At 53.1% G+C, this 26,172-nt stretch overlaps 1 protein-coding gene across 3 annotated transcripts in view; it reads left to right on the forward strand.

The window, feature by feature from the left end:
- Nucleotides 1-26,172, forward strand: part of SMAD3 (SMAD family member 3) — a 127,156-nt gene that overhangs the window by 88,227 nt on the left and 12,757 nt on the right. For all 3 annotated transcript variants that reach the window (XM_060418884.1, XM_042252071.1, XM_042252072.2), the window contains exons 2-5: nucleotides 11,694-11,887; nucleotides 12,075-12,206; nucleotides 13,485-13,559; nucleotides 16,872-16,922. In XM_060418884.1, the coding sequence (XP_060274867.1) occupies nucleotides 11,694-11,887; nucleotides 12,075-12,206; nucleotides 13,485-13,559; nucleotides 16,872-16,922 (452 nt within the window). The remainder of the gene's footprint in view (nucleotides 1-11,693; nucleotides 11,888-12,074; nucleotides 12,207-13,484; nucleotides 13,560-16,871; nucleotides 16,923-26,172) is intronic.

Raw genomic sequence — 26,172 nt, forward strand, 5'->3', positions numbered from 1 at the left:
TTGTCATCCTGAAGATTGAGAACTCCGGGCAACTTAAGATTCAATACAATAAAGAAAAATTATTCATATGTTTTGTTACACTCAGCTTACTGAGGGCGAATGTGGACTCATGGTTTTCAGACTGCATCAGCAGCGAGTTCTGGCTGCTGTGAAACAGCGGCTGGGCGACCACCTTCTTGCTCTGTGTTCATTTGCTGGGTGACCTTGAAGTGCTTGATCTATGAGTCTGCTTCCTCAACCACAGAAGGAAGGAGTTGGCCAGGCTGCTCTCAAGGTCCTCAAGCCCCAGCTGTCCGCAGCTCTCCAGAGTGGGTTTTCAGGTGGACAGTCGGCCAGGGCTTAGCTGGCCAGGAGCGCTTCGTTCTTTAAATGCTGGACCTCTGTGATTTGTCACCTTAGCTCGACAGGTGACCCCTGTGTGGCATTTCTGCTTGGAACAGAGGATGCTTCGGTTTTGTGTGTGTGTGTGTGTGTCTGTGGATGCTTTGGGGGTGTGTGTGTGTCTGTGGATGCTTCGGGGGTGTGTGTGTGTGTGTGTCTGTGTGTGTGTGTCTGTGGATGCTTCAGGGGTGTGTGTGTGTCTGTGGATGCTTCGGGGGTGTGTGTGTGTGTCTGTGGATGCTTTGGGGGTATGCGTGTGTGTCTGTGTGTGTGTGTGTGGGGGGCTGTACTGGACCTTTGTTGCTGCTCATGGGCTTTCTCTAGTTGCGATGAGCGAGGGCTTCTCGTTGCAGTGCCTTATTGCAGAGCATGGTCTCTAGGCACTCTGGCTTCAGTAGTCGTGGTGCTCAAGCTTAGTTGCTCCTGGTAGGTGGGATCTTCCTGCACCAGGGATCGAACCCGTGTTCCTTGCATTGGCAGGCAGAGTCTTAACCACTGGAGCACCAGGGAAGTCCTGGTTTTGGCAACTGGAGAGGATCCTGGGTGAACCCCTAAATCCACTGGCCCTCTCAGCAGGACTATTTGCGGGGCTTTCGTATTTGCTGGGGAGAAGGAAATGGAAACCCACTCCAGTGTTCTTGCCTGGAGAATCCTGTGGATGGAGGAGCCTGGGGGGCTGCTGTCCTTAGGGTCACACAGAGTCGGACACGACTGAAGCGACTTAGCATGCATGCATTGGAGAAGGCAATGGCAACCCACTCCAGTGTTCTTGCCTGGAGAATCCCAGGGACAGAGGAGCCTGGTGGACTGCCACCTATGGGGTTGCACAGAGTTGGACACAACTGAAGCGACTTAGCAGCAGCAGCAACATATTTGGTGCTCTATCAAACAGTTGTCCTGGGCCATCCTTGGCATGGGAGACGGAATATTCTGATACTTAGATATGAAGGAGAGGCAGAGCAGCAGATCTCGGAGCAGACCACTGGTGCTCAAAGGCCAGGCGGAACCAAAGGAACTGTTACTACTCAATGAGCAAATTGAAAAAAAAAAAAAAAGGCTGGTCTCTGGAAGAAGCTGGAAAGTTAGGTTGTGTGTATGTATTTTAAGTAAAACACGCTTCACCTGAAGTATTAACAAATTTGCTCTTTGTTCACTACTTCTGCTCTGGTGCCTGAGATTTGGTGGGTATTCAGTAACTCTTTGAAGATGGATAAGAAGTCAGTTTCCCTGGTAGGGAGGGAGCATGGGACAGCATGGGAAAAAGCTCTGTTTACCCCACCCTCCATTTCTCCACCCGGGTCTGGCTCTGAGTTCTGGCCCTGCTCCTGTACAAGTTACACGACCTTGGTCAAGCCCCTTTAGTTCTCTAAACTCAGGGAAGGCAGGATGCACTGGGGTTGAGCCATCTTTGTATTCTCACATAGTAGCAGTGTGCCCGGGCTTCCTCGGTGGCTCAGCTGGCAAAGAACCTGCCTGCCAGTGCAGGAGATGCAAAAGGTGCAGGTTAGATCCCTGAGTTGGGAAGATGCCCTGGAACAGGAAATGGCAGCTCAGTCCAGTGTTCTTGCCTGGAAAATCCCGTGGAGAAAGGAGCCTGGCGGGCGACAGTCCATGGGGTCAGAAAGGCCTGGACATGACTGAGCCACACGCGCACACGTGCAGCAGTGTGCCCCGTGGACCGTTCGTGCTGTGACTGGGTCCCGGTGTGTTTCTGGAGCTGTGTGCTCTGCTCCTGCTCTCCCAGCCCCGTGTCCAAGTCTGCCGGTTTCATGTCGGCCCCCAGATGGCTGTGGGTCACAGATCTCTGGGCACAGGGATGTGTGGGCCCCGGGCCTGCCTCTCTGCCCGAACGCACTGGCGGGCTCCGCTTCCCCATCAGCTCTGGACTTCGGCATGTCCGTGTCCTTGGCTGTGGCCCCCACCACCATTCTGGGACGCTTTACAGGCCCCACTTGGAGCCAATGGGAGGAAACCTAATTTCCTGCCACAGGAAATGGTTCAGCTGGTGAAGAATATATTTAAAGAATAAAACCTCTGTCAGAGGAGCTTGAGAGCATTGCTGGAGAAACTCTTGAGGGTCTCTCATCAGGAAGCCGCTGCGTGTGGGACAAGACCTCAAGCCCAGAGGTGGACTGTGCTCTTAGCCCCAGCAGCTGGTCTTGGGCCATGCCGAGAAAGGACTGGGTCAGGGAGAGGGGCGGGCTGGAAATAGACCCTTTTCTGCAGTGGAGCGTGTTTATGGTAACATCGGCTCAGAATTAAGACTTATTTATTGGATTTACTTAAAATGGGCCCGGTGCCCCATAAGGCTGGGAGGGTGTGTACTGGACACGTGGACTAAATTAGATCCAGCGGCTGAAACTCCCAGTTCACGATTAACCCTTTGGTGAGCATTGCTGGGGGTTTTGAGTGGGACAGAGGGAGAGACACCACCAGGGCTAGCTCTGTGCAGCCTTGAGCCCGAAGGAGTAGTCGGTGGTGCATGAAAGGACATGAATGAGATGCCCGCCTCGCCGTGAGGTTGCCCAGAAGCAGGGCCATGAACTAGATGACTGCTTCTTATTTTGAATATTTGTTGTGTGTTTATTTGGCTCCACGGGCCTTACCTGTGGCACATGGGATTTCCGTTGCAGTCTGCGCTTCTCTCTAGTTGAGGCACGTGGGCTCGGTAGTTGTGGCACACTGGCTTACTTGCCCCATGGCACGTGGGGTCTTAGTTCCCTGACCAAGGGTTGAACCCACGTCCCCTCACTGGATGGCAGATTCTTAACCACTGGACCACCAGGGATGTCCCCCCACCATCAGGCCTGGCCTGGCAGCCAGGAGACCTGCTCTGCAGCTGGGTGCAGACAGCTGTGTGGTCCTGGGAGGGGGGCGCCTTTCCTCTCGATGGAGTGAGGCAGGACCATTATGAGACTTGCCTTATGACCCAGCTGCATCTCGGTGAGGCTGCTCTGAGATAAGGAGTGCGAGAGTCTTGCGAATCCTGGAAGCAGCAGGCTACCCAAGGCCTCACTGTGGGCCCAGGTGGCCCGGGGAAGGGGCGGCGCCTGCCATCTCGAGCTCCTCCTGGGGACCTTTCTCCTCCGGGCGCTGTCATAGTGATGGGGTTAGTAATAGTGACGCTACAGAAATGACAATGGGTTGACGCCATGTCCTAGCTATTCGCCGAAAGCTTTCCCTGCAATGTCATTTAGTCCTCCCAACAATGCTGGATTGCTGAAAGGGACTTATTTAAGATGAAAGATAATTAAGACCAAGACATTAAGCAATCTGATCAAGTTTACCCAGCTGTTGACCAGAGAGTCTGTATTTGAATCCAGGTTTATCCAAGTCCAAAGCCCCAAAGTCCTTTTTTTAAAAAAAAAAAAAAAAAATTGTAGTATATTTGACATACAACAAACTGCATGTTTTCCCACTGTACAGTGTGGTCAGTTGTGACCTGTGTATATACCTGCAGAACCACCACCAGGGATAAAACCAGCATATGACCCAGCGATCCCGCTCCTAGACATATACGCTGAGGAAACCAAAATTGAAAAAGATACACGTATCCCATTGTTCATTGCAGCACTATTTACAATAGCTAGAATGTGGAAGCAACCTAGATGCCCATCAACAGATGGATAAAGAAGTTGTGGTACAGATACACAATGGATATTCAGTTCAGTTCAGTTGCTCAGTCGTGTCCGACTCTCTGCGACCCCATGAATCGCAACACGCCAGGCCTCCCTGTCCATCACCATCTCCCGGAGTTCACTCAAACTCACATTACTCAGCCATAAAAAGGAACACATTTGAGTCAATTCTGATGAGGTGCATGAACCTAGAACCTATTATACAGAGTGAAGTGAGTCAGAAAGAGAAAGATAAATATCGTATTCTAACACACATATACGGAATCTAGAAAAATGGTCCTGAAGTATTTATTTACAGGGCAGCAGTGGAGAAACAGAGAGAATAGACTGATGGACTTGGGGAGAGGGGAGGAGAGCGTGAGATGTGTGGAGAGACTAACATGGAAACTTACATTACCATATGTAATAGCCAATGGGAATTTGCTGTATTGCTCAGGAAACTCGAACAGGGGCTTTGTATCAGCCTAGAGGGGTGGGCTGGGCAGGGGGATGGGAGGGAAGTTCAAAAGGGAAGGGATATATGTATAGCTATAGCTGATTCAAGTTGAGGTTTGACAGAAAACAATAAACTTCTATAAAGCAATTATCCTTCAATTAAAAAAAAAAAACTACCGCCAGGAGTCAAGGTACCAACCATCACCTTTATTCCTTGATAAGCTCCCTGTCCCATCCCCCTCCAACCGCCATCCTGGGGCAACCGCGGGTCTGCTTGCTGTCATGCACATGTAAGGTGGCACTGTCCCTTGACTTCACTGCATATGATGTTATACAAACAGGATCACGCCTGCCTTCTTTGACTGAGAATGATTGTCCTTCTGTTCATCCATGTTGTTCGTATCAGTGGTTCATCGTTTTTTGTTGCTGGACTTTCCGTATGGCTCTTTCAGTTTGTTCGTTCGCTTGTTGAGAAGCGCTGGGTCCTCTCCAGTTTGGGGCCCTAATGAATACAGCCGGGATGAACACTGGTGCACACGTGTTTGTGCGGACAGACGCCTTCGCTGCTCTCGGGTGAGGCTTCGGAGTGGACCGGGTGGATCATATGGTGGGTTTATATTTTGAACTTTTATGAAATTTCTAAGCTGTTTTTCGCAGTAGTTGTACCATTTTACATTCCCACCAGCAACATAAGAAGTTTCAGTTGCTCCGCAGCCCTGCCGGGACGTGGCAGTCTTTGCAGTGGCAGCTGTTCTGGTAATGATGGAGTGGCATCTCACTGTTTTAGTTTGGACTTCTCTAATGACTAGTGATGTCAGGCATCTTTTCATCCTTTTTTTTTTTTTTTTTTTGGCCACATTTATATCTTTTTGTGTAGTGTCTGTTCCAGTCACTTACCTGTTTTGTTTTTTAATCGTTGGGTTGTTTGTTTTCTTATTAGTGAGTTTTCAGAGTCCTTTATGTGTTTTGGAAATAGGTCTTTTATCAAATATGTTGGTGGTTTAGTCTCTAAGTTGTGTCTGACTCTTGCAACCTCATGGACTGTAGCCCACCAGGCTCCTCTGTCCATGGGATTTCCCAGGCAGGAATACTGGAATGTGTCACCATTTCCTTCTCCAGGGGATCTTCCTGACCCAGGAATTGAACTGGGGTCTCTTACATTGCAAGCAGATTCTTCACCGACTGAGCTACAAAGGAAGCCCCATCAGATTTATTCTTTGCAAATATTTTCTCCTAATTTGTGGATTGTCTTTTTTATTCTCTTAACAGGGTCTTTTCAAAGACCAGAGGCTTAGGCTTTGATGGTGTCCAGTTCGTCAACTTTAAAAAAAGTTGGAATATGTTTCTGATGTAGTGTCTTTGCCCATCCCAAGGCCACAAAGATGCTGTCCTCTGTCTTCTTCCAGAAGTTGCATAGTTTAAAGCTTTATATTATGACCCACCTTAGTTAATTTCTGTATAAGGTACAAGGTGTAGATTGCATCTTATTTTCCTCGCATACGGCCGGCCTGTTGTTCTAGCACCATTTGTTGAAAATGGTCTCTCATTTCTCTACTAAATTATCTTTGGACCTTTTTCAGAAACCAATAGATCATATCTATGTGGCTGTTTCTGGACTCTATGAGGGTCCATTGATCTGTACCTTGATTATTGTACCTTCCTTGGTTTAAAAAAAAATTATACCGTTGAAATAATTCGTGTGTGTAGTTTAAAAACTCAAGAAGTCCGTGAAAACTTCAGTCTCTCTTGATTTGCTAATTAATATTCTTATTTTTTATGTCCAGGAATGTTTTTCAATAGTTTGCAAATGTTCCTGTTTTAGGATTCCTGTGACTTGTCTCCCTGAGAGTAGTTTTTGTTCTGTTTCATTCTGTTTGGAAGTTTTTTTCTGCTCCCTACATTGTCTCAGGCTTCTTTTTTTCTTCCCTACTAAGTCTGTCTCTGTGGGGATTCCGGATGTGCGTCTCTATTAGAGAGTGTGGCCCTGAAAAGCTGAGTGCCTGCTGGTGTATGGCGATGGGAGGGGCCTGTTGGCAAATGGGCTTCCCTGCAGGGCAGGCTTGCGGGAACTGGGTCGTTTTGTTGGGTGATCCCCAGATGTCAGTGTTGCAGGCCTTTTCTCCTGGGCTGAGCTGTTTAATTCCTGTATAGGTGGGAGTGGGGGCACGGGCCTCACTGTTAGTGTCCTGGGTGCCTGGTGAACAAGGGAGCCTTCACGAAATCCTGCTCCTAACCCTCGTCTGACTTCACCCCCAGCTGTGCCCTGTGACCCCATCCAGAGCCCTGCTCTCTGGATCATTTTCCACAGAGAGCAGACCTGTCTCTGGCAGGCCTGGGGAGGTTGGCAGGGAAGGAGCTGGGACCTGCTGGCCTCTTCTGCAGACTTTAGCCCCATCTTCCTATTCTCAGCCGAGTCTTGACATGTGTGTGGTGCCTCCAACTCCTGAGTCTTCCCAGGTTTTGAGGCCCGATGGGAATCACTTCTGTTGGCTTCCTCTGATGACGCTTGGTCTCAGCTCACGTCACTCTGCTAAGTCTGTTCCCATTTGGCCAGCTGCTTTCCAGTTTTGTCTGATCTGCTCTTCTACTCATTGTCTTGGGCAGGACAGAGAGAAATGCATCCATCCAGTTTGTTGTATTTGACCAAAGACTTTCCTAGTCTCTCCCACCCCTGCCCCTCCTCCCCTCCCCTCCCCTCCTCCCCTCCCCTCTTCTCTTCCTCCCCTCCCCTTCCTCCATCCCTCTCCTTCCCACCCTCCACCACTTGCCTCCTCTCTCTCCTCCACCTCCCTGCCATCCTCTATCCCTTGTCCCTTCCCCCTCCCCCACCTCGCCTTCCCAGTCTCACGTCCTTCCCATCTATCACCATCCCCTTCTCCTCGCTCCTCCCGCCCCCTCCCATCCATCACCATCCCCTTCTCCTCGCTCCTCCCGTTATGTTTGGAGCTTTATCTGCAGGTAGACAGCCAGGATCCTTAGGCCCTGAGAAAAAAACCCATGTGACCCAGAAGGGATTGGATGAGGAGTCAGGACGCTGAGGTCTCTGCCTGCCAGTGTGATGTGCCTTCTGCCCTCCTTGACTCTCCTTCTCCACCATCCACTACCCAAACGCATGAGGGCTGCACCCTCACATAGCATGTGCAGGCCTTGTGCGTCCACGGCCTCCCATTTCTGCCCACTCTGTGCCCTTCTCTCCCTTGCAGGCCCCCGAGCAGGTGTGGGGCCCTGGGTCACTCTGGGTCTCTGGTTCGGCTGTTAGGAGTCCTGGGGGTTAGGCTATTAGGGCGGCGTGTGGGCGCCCCTCTGCGTCAGGAGTGCCCAGAGTTTCCTGTCCCCGCCTTCCCTGCTGAGGCCCAGGCCCCGTGCACGGCTGGCGGGAATGTGGCCTTCTGCTCGCTCCCTCAGGTGGTCCGTCCCCTGGAAAGGGGGACCATTCTCTTCTGTTGTCCACCATCACCCTCTTCCTGCCCTGTATTACTGTTTTTTTAAATTTCTGTTTTGTAAATGGTTTTTTTGTATCATTTTTTACGATTCCATGTGTAAGTGGTATCATAGAATATTTGTCTTTCTGTGTCTGACTTACTTCATCCAATATGATCATCTCTAGGCCCATCCATGCCACTGTAAATGGCACTATTTTGTTCTTTTTTATGGCTGAGTAATACTCTGTTGTATATAAACACCATGTCTTCTTTGTCCGGTCCTCCTCCATCAATGGATGTTTTGCTTGCTTCCATGTCCTGGTGATTGTAAATAGTGCTGCATTTAAAAAGCGCCTTCTATCAGCTGGGTGGGGAAGGGGGACTCCCTGCACAGCCTCACTCCTTCCTGCTAGTCTGAGCATCTCTCCAAGGACTCTCCATGTGGAGGCTACTCCAGGTATTCAGCTGTCTCTCTTCGGGGGATTTTGGCAAACACTGAAGAGGGAGTGTGGCCACGTCCCTGTCTGTGGGCACACAGTGGCTTTTCAAGACAATAGGAACAGCTAAGTCCTTCTCTGTCCCCACCGGTCACCTCCCACTCCCCCTTTTTCTCCCCCTCAGCCCCACAGCTCACCTCACTTATCCAGGGCTGACTCTGGAGAGGGTCCATTGTGGTGTGGAAAAATAACACTCATTGGTTGGTACTTCACCAAGGACTTTTTAAAAAATAATTTTATTTATTTATTTTTGGCGGTGCTAGATCTTCGTTGCTGGATGTGGGCTTTTGCTAGTTATGGTGAGCAGGGGCCGCTCTGAACTGTGGGCGTCACATTCCAGTGGCTTCTCTTGTTGCAGAGTATGGGCTGTAGGGCGTGTAGGCTTCAGTTGTTGGGGTGGACAGGCTCAGCAGCTGTGGTTCCCGGGCTCCAGAGCACAGGGTCAATAGCTGTGATGCACAGACTTAGTTTCTCTGTGGCACATGGGATCTTCCCAGATCAGGGGTCAACCTGTGTCTCCTGCATTGGCAGGCAGATTCTTCACCATTGAGCCACCAGGGAAGCCTCCAGAAAGCACTTTTGAGTGGATACTGAAAATTGCGTGAGGTCAAGTGCAGCAGTGGGGGGAGAATGTTCCCATTTTACAGATGAGGTACTGAGGGGCCCAGAGACCTCAAGACTTGCCCAGGGTCTCACAGGCGGAAGAGTAGAACCTCGCCTTGACCCCGGGTCTCATGACTCCACATCTGGCCGTCTGCCTTCTGCGTCTCAGGGGCGAGTCCCAGGCTGTCTTCTCTCGTTCTGCCTGCTAATTACTGTTTTGGGGCTGTTGGGGTTCCTTGGTGTGGGGCCCCGCAGGAGGGAGGTAATTACACCCTTGGAGTTGCCCTTAGTCAGCAGCTCCCCTGCAGCCCCTGTGCCATAGCCCGGCTCTGACCTCTGTCCCTCCTTCCCCCTGGGCCAGTGACTCAGAGAGTTTGCCTGGATTCCTGTTTCTGTCTCTTTGGTTGGTACTTCTGGTGGCATCTGGCAGGCCCCTCCCTCACAGTGTCCATAAATTCCATTCATTCAGGAAAACAGGTACCCTCAGTCGAATGGGGGCAGGGAGAGAGAGCTTTAAATGCCTCTCCACCAGCCCTGCCCAGCCATCAAAAACGTCCTGCCCACTGACCAGTGGGGTCCAAGGATGAGCCTTCTTGTAGGGAGGGCAGTACTGCCTTTGGGGGCCTCTCTCTATCTGTAAGAGCATCCATCAGCATCCACTCTTTTCTTGTGCTGAGGGGCATGCAACTTGGCTTATGGGATCTTAGTTCCCCAACCAGGCATCGAATCTAGGCTCTCGGCAGTGAAAGCAGGGAGTCGTCTAACCACTGGGCCACCAGAGAACTCCCCGTCTCATCCACTCTTGACCCTTCCACCACTACTGCCTCCAGTCTGCTTGTCCCACAGCCAGAATTTCATACACACATGCACACACACACTCTTCCCACTTACACACCTCAGAGGGTTCCTGTGGCTCTTAGGAAGAAGGCAGAACCAGAGTCTGAGACCCTGTGGAGGCAGCCCTTCCTGCGCCCCAGCCTCCCTCCTCTCTGGCACTCTGGCCTCCATCTGGTCTCCCTCCCCATTATGCTTTCCGCCTTCTCAGAACCTTAGCACATGCTCTCTCTCTCTCCCCGGAATGTCCTCCTCTCAGCCCCCTTTGTCTGCTTACTTGCCTTTTAGACTTTCTGGTCAACCACCATGCCCTCAGAGATGCCCTGTCTCGCCCTTCAGTGAGGCATCGTCCCCAGGGTCACATACACTTGCAGCTCCCTGCTCTTCGCTTCTCATTGTCACTGACCTGATTAGTAGGTTAACATTGGCCTTGCCCTTGGAAGCTCACGGAAGCTGGGACCGCTTTGTGGCCTCTTTTCCTCTCTTTCCCTCACTGCTGTATCGCTCGTGCCGCACAAAGTAGGAGCTCGTGAAATACTCGTTAGATAAAGCATTCGTTTTTTTTTTCCTTCTTCTTCTTTGTAATTTGGCTGCACCAACTCTTAGTTGTGCCATGCAGGACCTTGAGTTGATGGCATGCGGGATCTAGTTCCCCAACCAGGGACTGAACTCAGGCCCCCTGCATTGCAAGCATGGAGTCTTAGCCACTGGACCACCAGGGAAATCCCTTGATAAAGAATTCTGTGTGTATGGACTCTCCTCACCCGTCTAATCCTGGTTGTCCCTGAAGTCTCGCATCTTTTCAGAAGCCCCCTGTCTCCCACCTGCTTCTTGGCTGATGGTGCTCCTGCAATCGTCACGGCCTATGGCACTGCTCCAGCTTTCCTTCGGGCTGATGACCTGGGGATTTTAGAGGAAGATTCTGATATAATGGGTTGGGGTAGGCTTTCTGGTTTTGCCTTTTAGAAGAGCTCCCGTGGACACATGCCACTGGTCCATCAAGGACCACGTTTTGTAGCCTGGACGGGGGGATGCGGTGGGCACCAGGTCAGCTGCTCAGAGGCCAAGTCACCACAGAAGACATGGCTTGCACAGGGACAGGACACTGCCGTGGGTGGTGGGTTGGGCCGAGCTGGGCCAGGGACTGAGGCAGAACCAGGCCTGGAGTGGGGTCGCAGCTCTGCTCACACACGACCTTGTAGGCCTGAGCTCTGAGCTAGGGGAGAGCCGTGGATGGGGCGCCTGGGCTACCGGCAAGAAGCCCGCACACAGAAAGGGGTTCCTGAGAGGCCTGCTGTGTAGGGCCTGACCAGTTAAAGTTCCCTTTCCTGTCCCTCCCTCGCTCCCCACCTCATCGACCCCAGCTGAAACAGGGATTTTCCCCCTTGTTTTCCTGTGTATGAGGAGGGAACGGGGTGAGCCTGGAGAGCCGCTGGGGATGGGCTGCGTGCTGTCATCCTCCTCGGCGGCATCACTGTGGTCCTCATGTCGGCTCCTGAAGAGCTCCCATCTCCTAGCTCAGCCCTGGCCCCTCTGCCCATCTCCGCCTCGCCTGGCCTTTGCAGAGCACAGTTCAGTGGCGTTCCCTTCAAGGTTGGGGAGGGTAGTCATCCTGCAGCCTGGTGGCTCCGGGGTCTGCTCTGCCGGCCCAGGAGCCTTTGGCCTGCTGGGTGGGCCTCTGTTCTTCTCCTGGACCCCTTCCAGCACGCCCAGAGCTTCTCTGATTTGTAGGCCCTCTGCCTGCGAGCCGGACAAGTGCTGGTTGTGGGGGGAGCTTTCTGAGTCTCTGCCAGGCTCCCAGGAGCTCGGCGCGCTGGACTTGGGGCAGAGGCAGGCCAGATCCCCTCACTGTCGGTTTCTGCTCCTCCCGTCCATCCTGGCAGGTCCCTGGATGGCCGGCTGCAGGTGTCCCACCGGAAGGGGCTCCCCCATGTCATCTACTGCCGCCTGTGGCGATGGCCCGACCTGCACAGCCACCACGAGCTGCGGGCCATGGAGCTGTGTGAGTTCGCCTTCAACATGAAGAAGGACGAGGTCTGCGTGAATCCCTACCACTATCAGAGGGTAGAGACCCCAGGTACGGCCTCTGTGGGGTCCGCAGGTGTCTACCGGGCATCCTTCTCCTCTGCCTCTTCCTCTCCCCCTCCCGACACCCTCCCCCTCTTCTTCCTGAGGGCGGGCCTCTGGTGCATTTGGGGGTACTGGGGCTTAGGTCCAGCCTGGCATCCGCCCTGACCCTCCTCCGCTCTGTCTCCTCTGCACAGTTCTACCGCCTGTGTTGGTGCCCCGCCACACAGAGATCCCAGCCGAGTTCCCCCCGCTGGACGACTACAGCCATTCCATCCCCGAAAACACTAACTTCCCTGCCGGCATCGAGCCCCAGAGCAATATTCCAGGTAGGCACCCACGAGCAGCAGGCCAGCCCCGGAGGCGGGCGCAGGCCAGCCCCGTCACCCCTTCTCCGCACACCCGCTGGCCCGAGGCCCCTGACTCAGACCCGCGTCCCTGTGGGGAGAGGACCCGTGGCCTTGGCTCCCCGCTCACTAATGATGCTTTCCTTGGCATGGAGGAGCAGCGGCGTGACCCTTCCGCCCGGCCTCGGCCTCGGTGCAGTCATTTATTTTGGAAGCGGAAATAGCAAGGCTGTGTTTCTCTCACCACCCTCCCCGCCCCGGGGCTGGAGTTCAGGCAGGATCCCTGAACCCGAAGGTCTGGGGGCTGCAGAGGCAGTGGGCCGAGCTGGGGCCAAGGGCAGGGCAGTGTGTGGAGAACGGGCCCTGTAAGTAAGGCCTGGGAGGGTTCCAACCCGGGTGGGAGGTTTTACTCTAAAGGGAGAAGTGGGCTCTGCTGTCAGAGTGTAAATGTTTTTAGAAGCCCGTAATTTACATGCAAATAATGTGTGAATCACCAGAACTCCAGGAGTCCAGGAAAACTGCTTGGCAGTGCTTGGCCAGACCCTGCACTTGGGTAGCTGGGGCAGAGGTGGGCCGTGTTCCTTTCGGAGCCGTCTAGTTTGGACTAGCCTTTGGCCTCGAGAGAGCTCCCCGTGCTGAGGTTGACCTCGGGCTGTGTGCATGGGTCAGCGCGTTAAGGAAGGACCTGCTTTATAGCCCCGGTCTTTCATCCGTCACAGGTGGCTCTGGTCCCTGGGGGGTGGGTTGCCTACTCTGTTTGTTCAGCAAAGCAGAGACGTCAGTCAGGGCCTGGGGCTCAGTGAGAGGAATGCGTGGCAGTCTGCTCTCATGCAGTTTGCATCCCACGTGAGACATCCCCTCAGGAGCCACAGATCATGGTACGGGGGTAGGTGGTAGAGCCAGAGGGTGTTTTGAGGCAGTTGCCCTCAGAGACAGGTGAGTCCACTGCTGGGGTAGGGGGGTGGAGTGGAGTGGGCTTAAACCTGGTGTTGAGGGATGGGGAGAAGTTTAGTGCCACAGAGGCTGTAGAAATAGGCACTTCAGACGGGGAGTCAGACAGTGTGAACAAAGTTCAGAGTGATTCAGGTGGGAACAAGGGAGGATGAGCACACAAGGACAGCGGGAGCCAGGGGTCCGAGGCCCAGAGTCCTTCAGCTCCCGCCCCTGGCGTAGTGGCGTGAATCTGTGAGTTTGCAAAGGGCGGCTCAAGTGCCAAACCAGAGAGGCCATGCAATGAACCACCTTCCTTCCAATTCCCAGAAACCCCACCCCCAGGCTACCTGAGTGAAGATGGAGAGACCAGTGACCACCAGATGAACCACAGCATGGATGCAGGTCAGAGTCTTGTGGAGTCTCTGCTCCTAGTCCTGAGTGCTTGCCCTTCCCCATCCTTCCCTCTGCTCTACCATCTCGCTCTCTGTATTCCCTTCTCCGCACTTTCTCTCTCCATCCTTCTCTCTGTCCCTCCATCCAGTATTTACTGAGCAATCACTATGGGCCCAGATCTGGGATAGAGGAGGAGCCTGAGTGGCTCATGGTGTGCGGGGGAGACCAACAAGACAGCCCGCAGTCACCGTGCTGTCTCCTGTATGCCTGCCCTGAGGGAAGCTGCTATGTGGCACAGAACAGGGTGGTGCCGGCCAGCCTGGGACAAAGTGCTGGGGGACTGAGCAGTAACTTGCAGTGTAGGTTTTCCTGCCTTGAGTCTTGGAGGCATATAGGGCTTGGCCAGGCTGCCAGGACAGGCCGGCCAGTGTGCCAGGCAGAGTCATGAGGGGCTGTGGGGAGGAGAGCTGGTGAGTTCTGGAGTGGGTGAGAGCTCCGTGTGGCTAGAGCATCCTCCTCCAAAGACGGGAGGGCCAGTCATTCAAAGCTTCAGGTGTAGCCAGAGGCTGACATGGAGCCCCTGCAGGCTGAAAGCAGATGAGAAGCTGCTGGCAGTGTGATGGAGGGTGGGCTTCATCACCTGAAACAGCTCAGGAGCGAGACCTTTGCAAGGCCCCGAAGCATCTATTTTTGTGTGATGCCCAAATGTGATCTGTGTGTTCCTGCCGTGAGGCACCCAGCCCAGTCATCTCCAGCCACATCTCCAGATGTTCCCGCTTCATTTGTTCTGGGACCAAATTGGCCTCAGACCAGCAGCTTCTGGAATTGAACCCCAGCTGCCACATCGCATGTGCATGGGGTTGCATGTGGTTGGGTGAGGAGGAGGGAGCCAAGCAGATGTTCCCTTCCGACGACGGCAGGCATGCCTTGGGTACGCAGAGCCGTCCGATGTGGCGGGGCCACCTGCCCTGCACGTAGCCCAGAAGAGAGTGCAGTTCCCGAAGGAAGGATGCAGGGGACGTGCATGCTACTGTAAACGTGGTCACTTGATATATAGCCTGGGCATCGTGTCCCATGCCTCCACATACCGCTGATGAGTGGATGACGGTGTGAACCCAGTCAGAATGCACTGGAGACCTGTGTTTGATGCCAAGCGCCTGCCGTAAGCTCGCAGCTTTAAACACTGGCATGGGAAACCAGCCCCCTCCTCGCTACTCTTCAGGTTTATGGAAGGATTACAGGCAAACCTTCGATATACTGTGGTTTGACATCCAGATAACCACCGTAAAGCAAGTCACACAAATTTTTTGTTCCCTAGTACGTGTAAAAGTTATGTTTACACTGTCTTGGTCTATTAAGTGGCCAATAGCCTTATGTCCAAAAAAGTAGTGTACACACCTTTAATTAAAAAATACTTGATAGCCCAGCAATGTTAACCATGATTTGAACCTTCAATGAGTCAACATCTTTTTTGCAGTAGTAACTATCAAAGATCACAGATCGCCATCAAAAATATAATTATAATTATGATTTAAAAATTAGAAACATTGTGAGAATTTTCAGAAGGGGACAAAAGACATGAAGCCGATGAATGCTGTTGGAAAAATGGTGCCAGTGTGTCGGCTGGATGCTGCATTGCCACAAACCTTAGGGTTGTAAAAAAACAAAATAGCATCTGCAAAGCACAGTAACACCAAGTCTGCCTGTGCAAACAGACCAGAGGAGAAGGTCTTATATGGGGCAAGCAGCCACCTTTTCACCCTCTCAACTCTTGTGTCTTCCCCTTCCTTTCTCTGTCCTCCCTTCCTCGTCTCCTCCCATAGTGTACCTGTAGGACCCTGTTGTGGACATGAATGCTTATTGAATATCAGCCCTGGGCTTTGTGGACCCCAGCCAGCCCGTGGGTGGGTGGGGTCTCCTGTTTATTCTCTGCTCTTCACTCAAACCAGTCCAGTTGCTCATGGGCTTGACTTCCCTGCCAGCAGACGGGAGGAGCATCTCAGTTGGGGCCCAAGGCTCTCCCTGTCCAGCCCTGTGTCTCCCCAGATATGTGTGCATGTCTGTTTAGGCCAGAGAGAAGGTCCCACTTCCTGGGTCTCCATGACTTGGACCAGCCTGGAACAGGAGACCAACGCTTACTAAGCACCTCCTGTGTACAAGCCGTGGTGGAGGCATATTTGTGTGCACCATTCCGCTTCATTTCTACGCATCACACAGTAGATGGTGTCATCCCCATATTATACCTGAGGGGAAAAAAATCAAAGCTCAAAGTGTTTGAACCACTTTGCCAAAGACCTATGGCTACGTGGTGCCATGTCCAGATACCATGGAAGATTTGAAAGCTGTGCTTTTTCTGTGACTTTTCCACATCCCCCAGAAGACTGGGTGCGAGGGGTGAGACAGAAACCCATGGTTCCCCCTTGGTCCTCAGGGAGGTCGCAGCTGAGTTGAGGGGCAGGAGCAGACCCCCGCTCACAGCTCAAGGCAGCCTAAGCTGAAGGCCCAGTGGTGAGGACTGGAGATTTCAGGGAGTAGATCCGGGTGCAAAGGACTGTCAGTCAGTAAACAAACAACTCTCTGGAGCTGGAGCCCCATTGGTGCAGGGACGATGGAGGGACCAGCCCTGTGTTGCTTTTTGGAAAAGCGACAGCTTGGTTTTCTGAAGGCTGATGCTGTGTGCTCCCTCCCCACCCACCCACGGGGAGTAATGAGTAAAGATAACAGAGTAGGAAGAATTGGGTAGTTGGGACTTCTTCCCATGTGTAGCATCATGTTTTACATAAAATGTTAGTCTGGTTGCTGAGTTGTGGGGTGTCTGAGGCAGCTTGGTGAGTTTCCTGAAACCTGGGAATGCCTGCATTGGTATTTGCAGACCCTGAGCTCTGAGAGCAGAGAGGGGTCTGGGCGGCTGCAAGCTTCACTTTCGCTGCTGGGGGCCTGGATCAGCTGGGGAGAGGGTTTTCCCTGCTCCTTTGTCCCTCTGCGGGGCTCAGTTAACAGGGTGTGGTCAGTGTGGGATCTGTGTGTGCAGGCTGGGACCGCAGCAGCCGCATGCTGCAGGCTTGGTTAGATGCATCAAACCGTCTAGTTGTGGAAGAGACTCCGAGGTCATCCTCTCATCTATTGGTTGCACAGATAAAGAAGCTGGGACCCGGGGAAGGGAGTGCACAGGCAAGGAGATAGGAGGTTCGGCCTTCTCCTGGGCCGTGGAGGCTCAGCCCAGGGTTTTCTCCCCGCCCCACTGTGATGTACACATCCTGTCATCTGGCTCCCAGGCCAACAGTCTTTTCTGAAGTCTCACAGCAGTGTCTTACCTCGCAGGTTCTCCAAACCTCTCCCCGAATCCGATGTCCCCAGCACACAATAACTTGGGTAAGTAGCTCCTTATCTGTATGATTTGAACCCCCTTTAGCTGTAGCCCTGGCTGGCGCTTGGTGTGGGAAGGAGGCCCTGAAGGTGAGGCTCCCCCCGCCCCCCACCATCCGCCAAGCACAGCCCATCAGGTTTCTGATTACATAGCTCCTGGGGTCACCCACAGGATGGGAAGCCTGAGAAGAGCGGTGGCAGGAAAAGCAGCTGTGGGCCAGGCGTGTGTTTCCCCGGGGAGGTGGTTAGGCATTAGTGAAGGAAAATCCCCTGAACCTTGTGCTGTAGAAACACAAGGGTCTGTGGTTGGCAAGCATCCGTGTGTGGTTTGATGCAAAGCCATGGGCACCGCTGCAGACTACAGCCCCCAGCTTTCGGGGACTTGTTTTAGATACACTTACTTGGATTTCATCTGAGCACCTCATCTGACAGTGATGTCATTTTTATTTAAAAGAGTACCATATAAGGAATTAAAAAAAAAAAATAAAGTTACCCATAATCCCTCCACCCTAACACAAATGTGTCTGTTTTATCTTGGTCCTCTGATGTCTTTGGATCAAGCACATATATTTGTGCTTTGCCTTTGAGATAATACTTCATATTCAGTTTTCTCCTCTATCTTCTGTTATTTTGTAAACACAGTTCCATGCTTAGATGTCTCATTGATCATCTTGCATTATCTCATGATGTTTTGGAGCGGATGGGCCATCATTTCCACAACCTTCCCTCAGATGTTTGATTTCTGGGAGATTTGCTTTTCTAATCCAGGAGCATCTTTTGGCTTCAGCGTGGGGCCTGCCAGAGGGCTCAGAACAAATTAAATATTTGTTCAGTTCTCATTTAGGGGGATTTTTTTTTCTGAGTTGGTCTGGTAGCTTTAGAAAAATGTGAGTTTGGTTTTGTTCTGGCCTGTATTGCTGGGACTTGACTTGTGGCTCAGGGAAAGGAGGAACTAATATCCAGACTTGGTGAATCAGAGTGGATTGGCCTGGCTTCTGTTCCCAGTTGTTCCCAGTCCTTGACTGATAGCATCAGATGAAGAGTCATCTTAAAAACCCTTTAATACAGGCTGACAAGTGGGCAGTGTGAAATGTGACTGGGGGGTCTGTTTTAGCATCTTTGGGAACATACACCATGGTATTATTTTACAATGTGAAAGGACTGATGGAGTTATTAAACATAAATGCTGAAGGCTGGAAGCTTACGTTAACCTGAAGGCCGTGACTGTGAACTTCACTCTGCGGTTTCCACTTTGGAGGATGACCCCTCTGACCCCACCACGGCAGCCCTTTCAGTCTACAGACATGAGCTGCTGCTTGACCTGGCAACCCCACTGCCTGACTTTGTGGTTCGGACTGAAAGTTGTCCTGGGTGGGTGCTCGCTCTGCATTCCCCTTGAGATTGTGTAGACCAGGATGACAGCATGTCCTTGAACTTGGCCCCAAGGCAGAGTGCCCGACTGGCACGATCCTCCCAGCCTGCAGCCCTGTCCCTCAGCCTCTTGTCTGAGGGTCAGGAATTCTGAGGCTATCTCTTCCAAATGAAGGAACAGCCTCCAAGCCCGGTGGACAGAGAGGGGTGCCCCTCTGCTGGGAAGATGTGGATGGGGGCACGAGTCAGCCGACGAGTCACGAAGGACTCATGGTGAGACTCGAGTGTGGACAGGCCTGGCTTCCTTTCTGCTTCACGAGCCCTGAACCCCCGCCTTCGCCCACTCAAAACCATCGATAGGACCCTGCAGTCTCATCGCCTTGGCATCAGGGCTGGATGGAGAGGAGAGGATGGTGATGATAATGGCTAGCATTTCTTGAGAACTCGCTGTTTACTGAGCGTTGGTCAGAGCACTTCATGCGTGTTAGCTGAATCTTTGTGACAACTAAATACAGTGGTGTTGCTCTAATGTTTCGTTCTGTGGAACAGGAAGCCAAGGAACAGACTGGTTAATGTATTTGTCCCATTCACACAGCTGGGAAATGGGGACCTCAGGCCTTGGGGATCCAGAGGTTGTGCCCCTACATGCAGCGGGACCCTGCCTTGCTCGGTCAGCTGGACCAGCTCTCCCCTTTCTCACTCAGTAGAACTCGGCTCAGGGAGGGAACAAGTGTCAGATTGAGGGTCCTGGTGTCCCATGTTGCCCCTGGCGGGGATCCCTGCCTGCTTGCCTGTCTCTTCCTCACTCAGCCATTTGCCAGCACTTCCTGCTTGGTGTCTGTATGCCAGCCCAGGTAGGGGAATTCAAAGAGGAGCCCCAGACCCTGACATCAAAGTGTTGTCGGCCTTGTTGGGGTAAATAAGCAGGACTGTAAATAACCTCTTATATAGAACAAGAGGTAGGTGCAGATGAAATACCCTGAGGGCTTAAAGGAGGGAATGGTGGCATTCCAGTGGGGACATCATGCCGGGTGGTCAGTGTCTTCTCTGTATTTACTCATTCATTCACTGAGTTCCTGGTACATACCGATGCTGGGGGTCCAGAGCTGAAGACCCTTAAACGTTCGCTGTCTGGTGGAGTGGCTGGCGGTGTCTGTCTCCGGTGATGTACTGTGCCCAGCACACACAGGACAGGGGGACTGTATGTGCCAGGCAGGACCAGCCACCACACAGCCACCACCCCTGCATTCCTCTTTCATAGCCGCATATCCCAAACCACAGCATGCTGTTGGGGAGACCTCAGAGGTGTGGTGGCCTGTGTGAGCTGGACCTTGAGGACAGGCAGAATTGGAAGGCAGGGCTCTGCCGATGCAAGGACTGGCATGCAAGGGCATCTGGGGATGGCTGGCAGCGTGGTGGGTTGGCTTGTGGGAGGCACAGTGGAGATGAGGCTGAGGGGGCTGGCAGGGCTGAGAAAAGAGCGCAGAAGGCCACACTTCTGTAGCCCCGTCTTGCCTACAGGATAAGGCAAGACTGTGGGTTTCAAGTTTGGGGCGCATATCTGATGGTGGCTTCATAATGATTAATCTGGCCACTATGTGAAATTTAAATTTTAGGAGAAATTGCTGGGGCTACCATCCCTGCCCCACCCCTCCCAAAAAACCCACTTAGGAAGCTGTAGCACTGGAGGAGGCTGAGATGAATGCTTTAGAGATACGCAGTGGAACAGGTGAAGGCATCTGCGAGCACCATGGGCCTGAATCAGCAGCATTTATTGACCAGCTTTAGCTGGGAAGACCCGGAGGCTTCCGTGTCACTGCGGCCGGACCCCAGGAGATGGGGGATGGGGTTTGGCATGGAGGGTGACGGGGAGGCGCCTCTGCTCACCTGAGTCCAGGAAGCAGCGGGACAGTCAGGAGAGAGGCCTTGGCTGGAGGCGCAGCTTCAGAGCCATTAGCACGTGTGATAGCCTTGCCCATAGTGGGGCCAGAGACATGGTTTTGTCATCAGGTGAGTTTGGAAAGCCTGTCCCGTGCTTGCTCGGGCCCCCAGGGCACTCGCAGCATAAATGCTGCATAAAGCCTCTGAGAGTCCTGCAGAAAGGAGGCCTGGCTGGTCCAGCGTTCCTCCCAGGGACTCGGCCACTGTCGAAACAGTTCTTTCTTAGGATGCCGTGGACCATTCTATAGACCTCACCTGGGAAACACTGACAAAGGTTTGGCTGAAGTCCTGGGAGTGGATGGAGAGGGAGCCCCAAGGATGGACTCACGAGACATGCCTCGGGAAGAGGCTCGGGGATCAGGTGGAGGATGGGGCCCAACAGTCAGAGGGGAGAGAGGTGCTGAGGGCAGGGGGTAGGCAGGTTCTGTGGAGATGCCAAATGAGGCGTAAGAAGAGAGCTCCTCGGGGGTTCAAGGGCATCCTTTGGAGAGCAGGTGTGGGGAGGAGAGGGGCTCCAGTCCTCGGCAGTGGGTTGCAGACAGATAAAGGCGGGGCTGGGGCAGCACACAGCCACCACCCCTGCATTTCTCTTTCACGGCCACACGTCCCAAACCGCAGCATGCTGACGGGCACACGGAGAGTTCCAGAGACATCTGGGCATCTCAGGACACCTACTAGTTCTCATAAAGAAGTTATTATACAAAAAGAAAGCAGGCATAGGACGTCTGGCTACTTCTTCATTTCTTTCCTGCTCCAGGCAAAAGATTGAGCCTCTGGCCACAGTGAAGCCACTTGGGGTGCCTCATGGGGGAGCCCCAGGAGTGACTGAGAGCCAGCTCAGCCTCTGGCCAGTGGCAGGCTCTGGGGAGATCCCAGGGCTTTGTTGTGCGGGGAAGGGATGTGAGCAGGTGAGGTTCCTGTTATTACACATTGTGTTGCATGAGTCACCTGGAATTTCCTAAGGATTCAGGTCAAGGATTGGGGCAAATGCATGGGGGTTGGGGGGAGGTGGAGAGAGATAGCGAGCCAGATCCTGCCTGTGAGTAAGTTGTTCTTTGCTTTAGAGTGAGACATTTCTGGAGAGGCTTTGACTGGGGGAAGTGAGGTACCAGGGGGTGTCCAAGGGCAGGAACTGAGCTGGAGTTGAAGGAGGTGATGGTTTCCCAGAGGGCCCTGGATTGAGGCTGCCTTCTTCTCCTGCTGGGAGAAGGGGCCCTGGTGGCCAAGGTCACGGGAAGACCCCTGATCCCTCAAGAGAGGGCAGGGGACCCCCCTTACAGCCCAAACCTGATCCCAGGTGTCTTTTCCAAGGCCTTGTTGAGCTCTCGTCTTCCATAAGCTCGGGATACCACAGGCGAACGTCTTCATGGCAGGAAGTCAATTGCTGGCTGGACCGTCAGACTCCCGGGCGTCCGTCCAGCTCTGAGACTTTCCGTTGTTCTTGGTCTCAGTAGACTGGTCCTAGGTTGATAGAGCAGGGGTCCTTTCTGGGTAAAAGTGGGCTTGTTGCCTAATCCTTCACGAGACCAGTTGGAATTGGTGCCCAGCTGCTGGGATGACTGTCCTGGGCCGGCGGGGACCTGACCTTTAGGTAGGCAGGTGGCTCAGACACCAGGGGTGAGAATGTTTTCACAGCCACCTGAGCTGGGCCATGAAGGTCATATCCCAGCAGATGAGGGGGACGAGCAGTTCAGGCAGTAGGAAGGTAGATGGGGCCTAGGGTGTGGAGTCTCCTTCCACAGGGCCCAGATGGAGGCGGGCGCTGGTGCTCTGACCTTCAGCTCCGCTGCTTCGGCACGCCCGTTCCTCACCCACTCCCTGCGCTTGACGTATAGCGGAAAGCTAATTGCTCCACTCGGGCCTCCCCCCTTTCCTTTCCCGGATTTGGATCTCTTACACGTGTTTTTAATAGGCATCCCTTAATCCAAGTGTAGCCTTCTGGGTTTTATTCTGTTTTCTTTCCCTTAAACAAAACAGAAAGTCCATGCCAGCTTGGAATTGGGCTCAGAACCAGAGCCAGCCAGTGTGTTAGGCTGGCAGGGGGCCAGTCGAGAATTAAGTGCCCCCTGCCCCTCGAGGAATCTGGCCCTCACCACAGCGGGGGTGGGGGGTGCGGGGGGCTGAGAGCGGCTGGAGCGGGAGGTTCCTGCGTCTCCAACACCTCTGCCACAGGAAGAGGGATTAGCACAAACTCAGCAGTCTGACTGGGAGCAGAGCTGTGTGGAGGGAAGGCCTTGGGCGCACGCCGTCAGCTGCCACACCAGGTGTGCGGAGCCCTTGGCCTGGGGAAGCAAAACCGCTTTCCTTGGGGCAGGTCACCCTGCCCTGTCCTCCCGGAGGAGCCTGTGAGCCGCTATGTTCAGAGTTTTTACCCCCAGAAGCAGCCTTATGTAATTGCTTCTGCATTTATTGCGACCCTCTTGAATCCAGGGTGGGTTGGCTGACTGTATTGACTGTTGTGGGGGAGAAGTGGCCCCACTGAAGAGTTCTTTTAAGATTTAGTGCCCAGGACAAACTTTATTTACCCTACAGTTCAGTTCAGTCATTCAGTCGTGTCTGGCTCTTTGCGACCCCATGAATCACAGCACGCCAGGCCTCCCTGTCCATCACCATCTCTTGGAGTTAACTTAAACGCATGTCCATCGAGTCGGTGATGCCATCCAGCCATCTCACCCTCTGTCGTCCCCTTCTCCTCCTGCCCCCAATCCCTCCCAGCATCAGAGTCTTTTCCAGTGAGTCAACCCTTCACATGAGGTGGCCAAAGTACTGGAGTTTCAGCTTCAGCATCATTCCTTCCAAAAGAAATCCCAGGGCTGATCTCCTTTAGAATGGACTGGTTGGATCTCCTTGCAGTCCAAGGGACTCTCAAGAGTCTTCTCCAACACCACAGTTCAAAAGCATCAATTCTTTGGGGCTCAGCTTTCTTCACAGTCCAACTCTCACATCCATACATGACCACTGGAAAAACCATAGCCTTGACTAAACAGATCTTTGTTGGCAAAGTAATGTCTCTGCTTTTCAATATGCTGTCTAGGTTGGTCATAACTTTTCTTCCAAGGAGTTAAGTGTCCTTTAATTTCATGGCGGCAGTCACCATCTGCAGTGATTTTGGAGCCAAAAAAGATAAAGTCTGACACTGTTTCCACTGTTTCCCCATCTATTTCCCATGAAGTGTTGGGACTAGATGCCATGATCTTCGTTTTCTGAATGTTAAGCTTTAAGCCAACTTTCTCTCCTCTTTCACTTTCATCAAGAGGCTTTTTAGTTCCTCTTCACTTCCTGCCATAAGGGTGGTGTCATCTGCACATCTGAGGTTATTTACATTTTTCCCCAGCAATCTCGATTCCAGCTTGTGCTTCTTCCAGTCCAGTGTTTCTCATGATGTACTCTGCATGTAAGTTAAATAAGCAGGGTAACAATATACAGCCTTGATGTACCCCTTTTCCTATTTGGAACCAGTCTGTTGTTCCATGTCCAGTTCTAACTGTTGCTTCCTGACCTGCATACAGGTTTCTCAAGAGGCAGGCTACAGAACTGGTAAGAATTTTCTTTTTGCCAACCAGAGCCAGGTCACATGTCATGCCCCCTTTTTGCCTTGTCTGTTAGGGAGCTCAGAGCCAACCTGAGTGCTCTTTTAGTAGCTGTCTAATTTGATGGTTAGCCTGTTTATAGTCTTCTCTATCCCAGGGTCCTGACTTGGTCTTGTTCTGAACCAGGGTGTGGATAAGTCCTTTAGTTGGAAAAGAAATGAGGGCAGATATGCAGTTTGAAAATAAAGTGCCATTCAAGGCAGAGCCCCGGAGGGGGCGTACTCAGGCATGCAGCTCCCCTGGTGTAAGTGCCTGCAGGAAGCCCTGAGCGATGATGGGAGGGGAGAGGTGAAAGGCGGGGCTTACTGGCAGCTGTTAGGAGACCACAGTAAGTGCACGGCTGGGGTGCTGCTTCTGAACGTGGGTCAGCTTGTCCAGACAGCACTCTCTGAAATGGCAGCCTTCAGACTTGGCCTTGGCCTGGCGGCTCCACTCCCCAAACCACCATCTGCTTAATTATGTGTCAGGCTCCGGCAGCCTGTGTTTGCCACAGCACTCTGTAGTGCGCATCCGCGAGTTGCAGGGATGTTTAGATAAGGGCTCAGATCTGCTTGGGAGAGCCTCTGGGCGAGGACCCCAGGGTCAGAATCTCTCTGTTTCTGAGACACCTCAAAGCCTACACATCACCAGAATGGCGTTCTGGCCCCATGTTACCCAGCAGGCGGCCTGCTGACTTCCCTTCTTTTGACAAGTGGGCGGGGTCAGGACTTAGTGTGCCTGGACTAAGCCCAGGGGGTGTTGGACTTGGCTTTATCACTTGAGGACGAGGACGCTGTTCTGTACTTGGCTAGGGAGGCCAAGGCCAGCCCAGATCAGTCACGGCTGCCTCTTCAGGGTGACCCGTGACCTTCACAGTCTGCTCTCAGTGGCTTCCAGTACACTGCAGTCACTGTTCAGACTGGGCCACTGAGGCCAGAGAGGGACGTCATGTCCCTGAGTTTGCGCAGCAAAGTCAGCAGAGCCTGCCTCTGGGATGCGGGGCCCGCAGCCCTTCCCCAGTACCTTCTAGATCTGACACGCTGCCGGGCCACTTTGAAGGCTTGGAGTGCACTTTGATTTCTTAGGTGGTGGTGGTTGTTTTTCTTAAGATGTCCAAAGCAACATAGCTCACATTTTAGTGAGCACATTGTTTAGAATATAACTTATCTCATCGGAATGTCAAACATCGAGAAACGCCAGAGCCAGATGTGGCTGACATGGCTCAGTCCAGCCTACAGGGTACTGGCCGCGGGCTGTGGTCACTCTGGCCCCCATCATACCCCCTTCGCCATTAAGTAGCCTGGACACCCTGCCTTCCCTCCTCTTCCCTTGCTTCACCCTGGCAGGAGAAGGAGGGGCAAGGACACTTTGCCCCCTTTGGTTGGAGGTCAGGCCAAGAACAGGATGTTCTCAAGTTTGAACAACCGAAATTATTCTAATTGCTGTTGACACCATTTATTGAGTGTCTGATGCGTGCCCTGCTCTCCACTTGAATTCTCTCAGTCCATCCAAAAACAGTGCCGGGTGAGAAAGAAGATTCTCCACTCGGGTGGCCAGGGGGAGATGTGGACACTGAAACTCCGAGCTAAACCGCTTTGCTCACCAGCGCACAGCTGGTCTGTGTCTGGCTTGAAGCTTGGGCTCCATGACCTGGTCAAACATTTAGGGCAGTGGCTGTCATCTGGGGGCTATGTTGCCCCCTGGAAGACCTCTCTCAATGTCTGAAGGCCCTTCTGACTGTCACAGCTCGGAGGGCAAGATGGATGTGGTCTGCTGGCATCTAGAGGCCGAGGGTGCCACACACATCCTGGAGCCCCCAGAACCCTCTCTCCCCAAGCACAGAGTTACCCGGCCCCGAATCTCCATGGTGCTGAGGTGGAGAAACCTGATCTAGATGTCGTCACCCTCCGGCTGACTCTTCCTGGGTGTGGCAAGGGCAGGGTTGTCACCTGCCTGCAGCTCTTCCTGTGTGTGCTGACCTTCTTTTCACCCTTAGATGGGATCATGGACATTGACCCTGGAAGGAGGTCAGGGCCACTTTGCCCGGCAGGGAGACCTGGCCCCACCTGGAACTGCTGCTGGGTTTTTCTCTCCTGGGCTTTACATACTGTCAGCAGCTTGGGGAGCTGAGCAGAGGTTCTCGTGGGCTCTGGGAAGTTGCCTGGTGGGCAGTCAGCAGGGGTCGTGGGCCAGGGCTGAGACTTGGTCCAGTGAGCCCTCCTGGACTCTCTCACCAGCTCCCCAGAGATGCACCATGAATGACCATCCGTGTGTATGTATACATGTATTAATAAGAGCCACGGTGAGTGACCCGCGATGGAGCATCGAGAACAGCAAGCTCCCTGACTGTCCAGCACATGGGATTCGAGGGGGCA

The sequence above is a fragment of the Ovis aries genome, chromosome 7, assembly GCF_016772045.2.
Source record: "Ovis aries strain OAR_USU_Benz2616 breed Rambouillet chromosome 7, ARS-UI_Ramb_v3.0, whole genome shotgun sequence".
Taxonomy (NCBI): Eukaryota; Metazoa; Chordata; class Mammalia; order Artiodactyla; family Bovidae; genus Ovis; species Ovis aries.